The 2165-nt window shown below is 51.3% G+C and overlaps 1 protein-coding gene across 1 annotated transcript; it reads right to left on the reverse strand.

Annotated features, from left to right (window-relative positions):
• Nucleotides 1-969: 969 nt before the first annotated feature.
• Nucleotides 970-1764, reverse strand: LOC133500037 (protamine-like protein). The gene is made up of 2 exons (XM_061818595.1): nucleotides 1416-1764; nucleotides 970-1140 (listed from the first exon to the last, which is right to left on the reverse strand). The coding sequence occupies exons 1-2, from the start codon at nucleotides 1746-1748 to the stop codon at nucleotides 970-972; spliced, it is 504 nt and encodes a 167-aa protein (XP_061674579.1). The 5' UTR covers nucleotides 1749-1764.
• Between the last annotated feature and the right edge of the window lie 401 nt (nucleotides 1765-2165).

The raw sequence follows: 2165 nt of genomic DNA on the forward strand, positions 1-2165 counted from the left end.
AATAACAAAACAAAGAGTGAAGAATGACTTTTTCATGGTTTAGGACACATTTTGAAACAATAAAATACAAGGTAAAAGTATAAAGTCACCAATAGCTTTGTCGCGTTATGTCAATCTGTTTAGGGTTAGGGTTAGGTTAGTACACAAAGCGTGTGTGTGTGGGGGGGGGGGGTACAGCATTTAAAACAAAAAAGAAAAAGTGTGTACACAGTGTATGCAGAAAAAAGAAATGAAAAGTCAATGGTTGTGTTACGATGTCATCCAGAGCATAATTTTCAATTTGCGCTATGCAGAACGTCAGCTAACTTGCTGTGTACGCTAATGCTAACAAGCGTTTGAGTTTGGGGTGCCACCAAACGACTGGCTGGAAAGAAATTTAGCATTTGCTGCTAAATACATTATACTAATAATATTTTTTTTTTAAGTAGTGGAGAATACAAAAACATGTTTGAGGAGCTGACACCCTTAACCAGTATTTTGTCCTTGAGTGCGTTTGATGAACGCATATATATGTTTGGCACAATTATAACGCATTTATATATTTGGCACAATTTTTACACCGGATATTTACAGATGTTTGGATAAATTGCCCATAGGTGTGATTTATGTGCCCTGCGATTGGCTGGCGACCAGTTCAGGGTGTACCCCGCCTCCTGCCCGTTGACAGGTGGGATGGGCTCCAGCGCTCCTCGTGAGGATAAGTGGCAAAGAAAATGGATGGATGATTGGTGGTTTATCCCCGCTGATGGAAGACTTTCAAAATCGTTTTGGGGTGCTGAACTTGCGAACTTCTCTCAAGTATCCAAGTTTGTTTAAAACAAAAACAAAGACAAAAGTGTTGCTTTTGCTGTTTTATTGTTCACACGAGAGGTTATAGTGGTGACAGGACAGACACAGCAGGTTAAAGGTCAAAATGGTAAAACGAAGAACAGCAAACTAGGAAGTGTCAAATCCATAAAAAAAAAAAAATCAATATAAGGTGAGCAGAAAGTCCCGTCGGAAGCTTTTCAGTAGCGAGAGCTCATCCTCCTCCTTCTCCTCCTCCTCCTGCGGGTCCTCCTGTAGGACCTGGCCCTCCTCCTGCGTCGGTACCTCCTCCTCCGGAGTCTCCTGGGGGCCCTTCTCCTCCTTCTCCTCCTCCTCCTCCTCACAGACAGCCTTCTTCTCCTCCTCCTCACGGAGGTCCTCCTCCTCCTCCGCCTCCTCCTCACGGACATCCTGCGTCTCCTCCTCCTCCGCACGGACATCCTCCTCCTCCTCCTCCTGAGGGACATCCTTCTCCTCCTCCTCCTTCTTCTCCTTCTCCTGGAGGAAGGCCTCCTGCGTCTCCTCCTGCCTCGGCCTCGTCTTCTCCTCCTCCTCCTTCTGCCTCTGTACCTCCTCCTCCTTCTCCTCCTCCGCCGTCTCCCTCCCACTCTCCTCCTCCTCCTTCTCCTCCTCCTCCTCCTCCTGAGCCTCCTCCTCCTGTAGCGGCGGCCGTAGGGGTTGAGCCTGAGGACCCCCCGTCCCCCCGCCCCCCTGCCTCGCAGGATTTGCTTTCTGGCCACGAGTCTGCGTAGCGTCAGTCGGATCCGGCCTCGGTTGCGCATCACATCGTAGCCGTTGGCTTTGAGGACTCTCTTGAGGCCCACCAGGGTCAGGCCGCCACGCCCCCCGTAGGAGGAGATGGCGTTCAGGATGAGGTTGGACACCATCGGCCCGCCCCTCTTCCTGGATCTCCTCCTCGGGGATTTGGGCGCGAGGGACATGGTGCTCTGTTGGGGCTCTGGGGGGGAGGGGAGGGGGGGGGGGTCTTGGGTTCAAGGTCAGAGTCGGACGGACGTCTCCACACTTGTGGACTTGTGGCCAGTCTTCAGCAGGTCCTCGTGGCTACCTTGGAGGGTGAGACCCGAGAGCATACCTCGGCTTCCATATTTCTACAGGTAAGACCTCTTTAAATTCCACCTCATAAACCCTCGAACGCATTTGAAAGAAAGACCGCTCATGGTTTTCCGGCGGGGGGGATTCAGAGGCATAAGAGCTCTGGGGTCAAAGTGTGATGCGTCATTACGCGCGGTGCGGCGCCGACGCGTCACTTCCGCCCGCCTACGACATAGGACTGTCATGTGTCTGATATATACCGGTGCTCAATGTCATTTTAGCTCATCCCCGCCTTTTCCGACGGA

Source organism: Syngnathoides biaculeatus, chromosome 4, assembly GCF_019802595.1.
Source record: "Syngnathoides biaculeatus isolate LvHL_M chromosome 4, ASM1980259v1, whole genome shotgun sequence".
Classification (NCBI taxonomy): Eukaryota; Metazoa; Chordata; class Actinopteri; order Syngnathiformes; family Syngnathidae; genus Syngnathoides; species Syngnathoides biaculeatus.

Excerpts from the sequence above, each read along its gene's own strand:
- LOC133500037 (XM_061818595.1), bottom strand. The coding sequence starts at position 1,748 with ATGTCCCTCGCGCCCAAATCCCCGAGGAGGAGATCCAGGAAGAGGGGC. Across the intron at positions 1,141-1,415 it reads GGAGAAGGAGGAGGAGGAGA|GAGGAGGAGAAGGAGGAGAA; the intron begins GTGGGAGGGAGA and ends TGTGAGGAGGAG.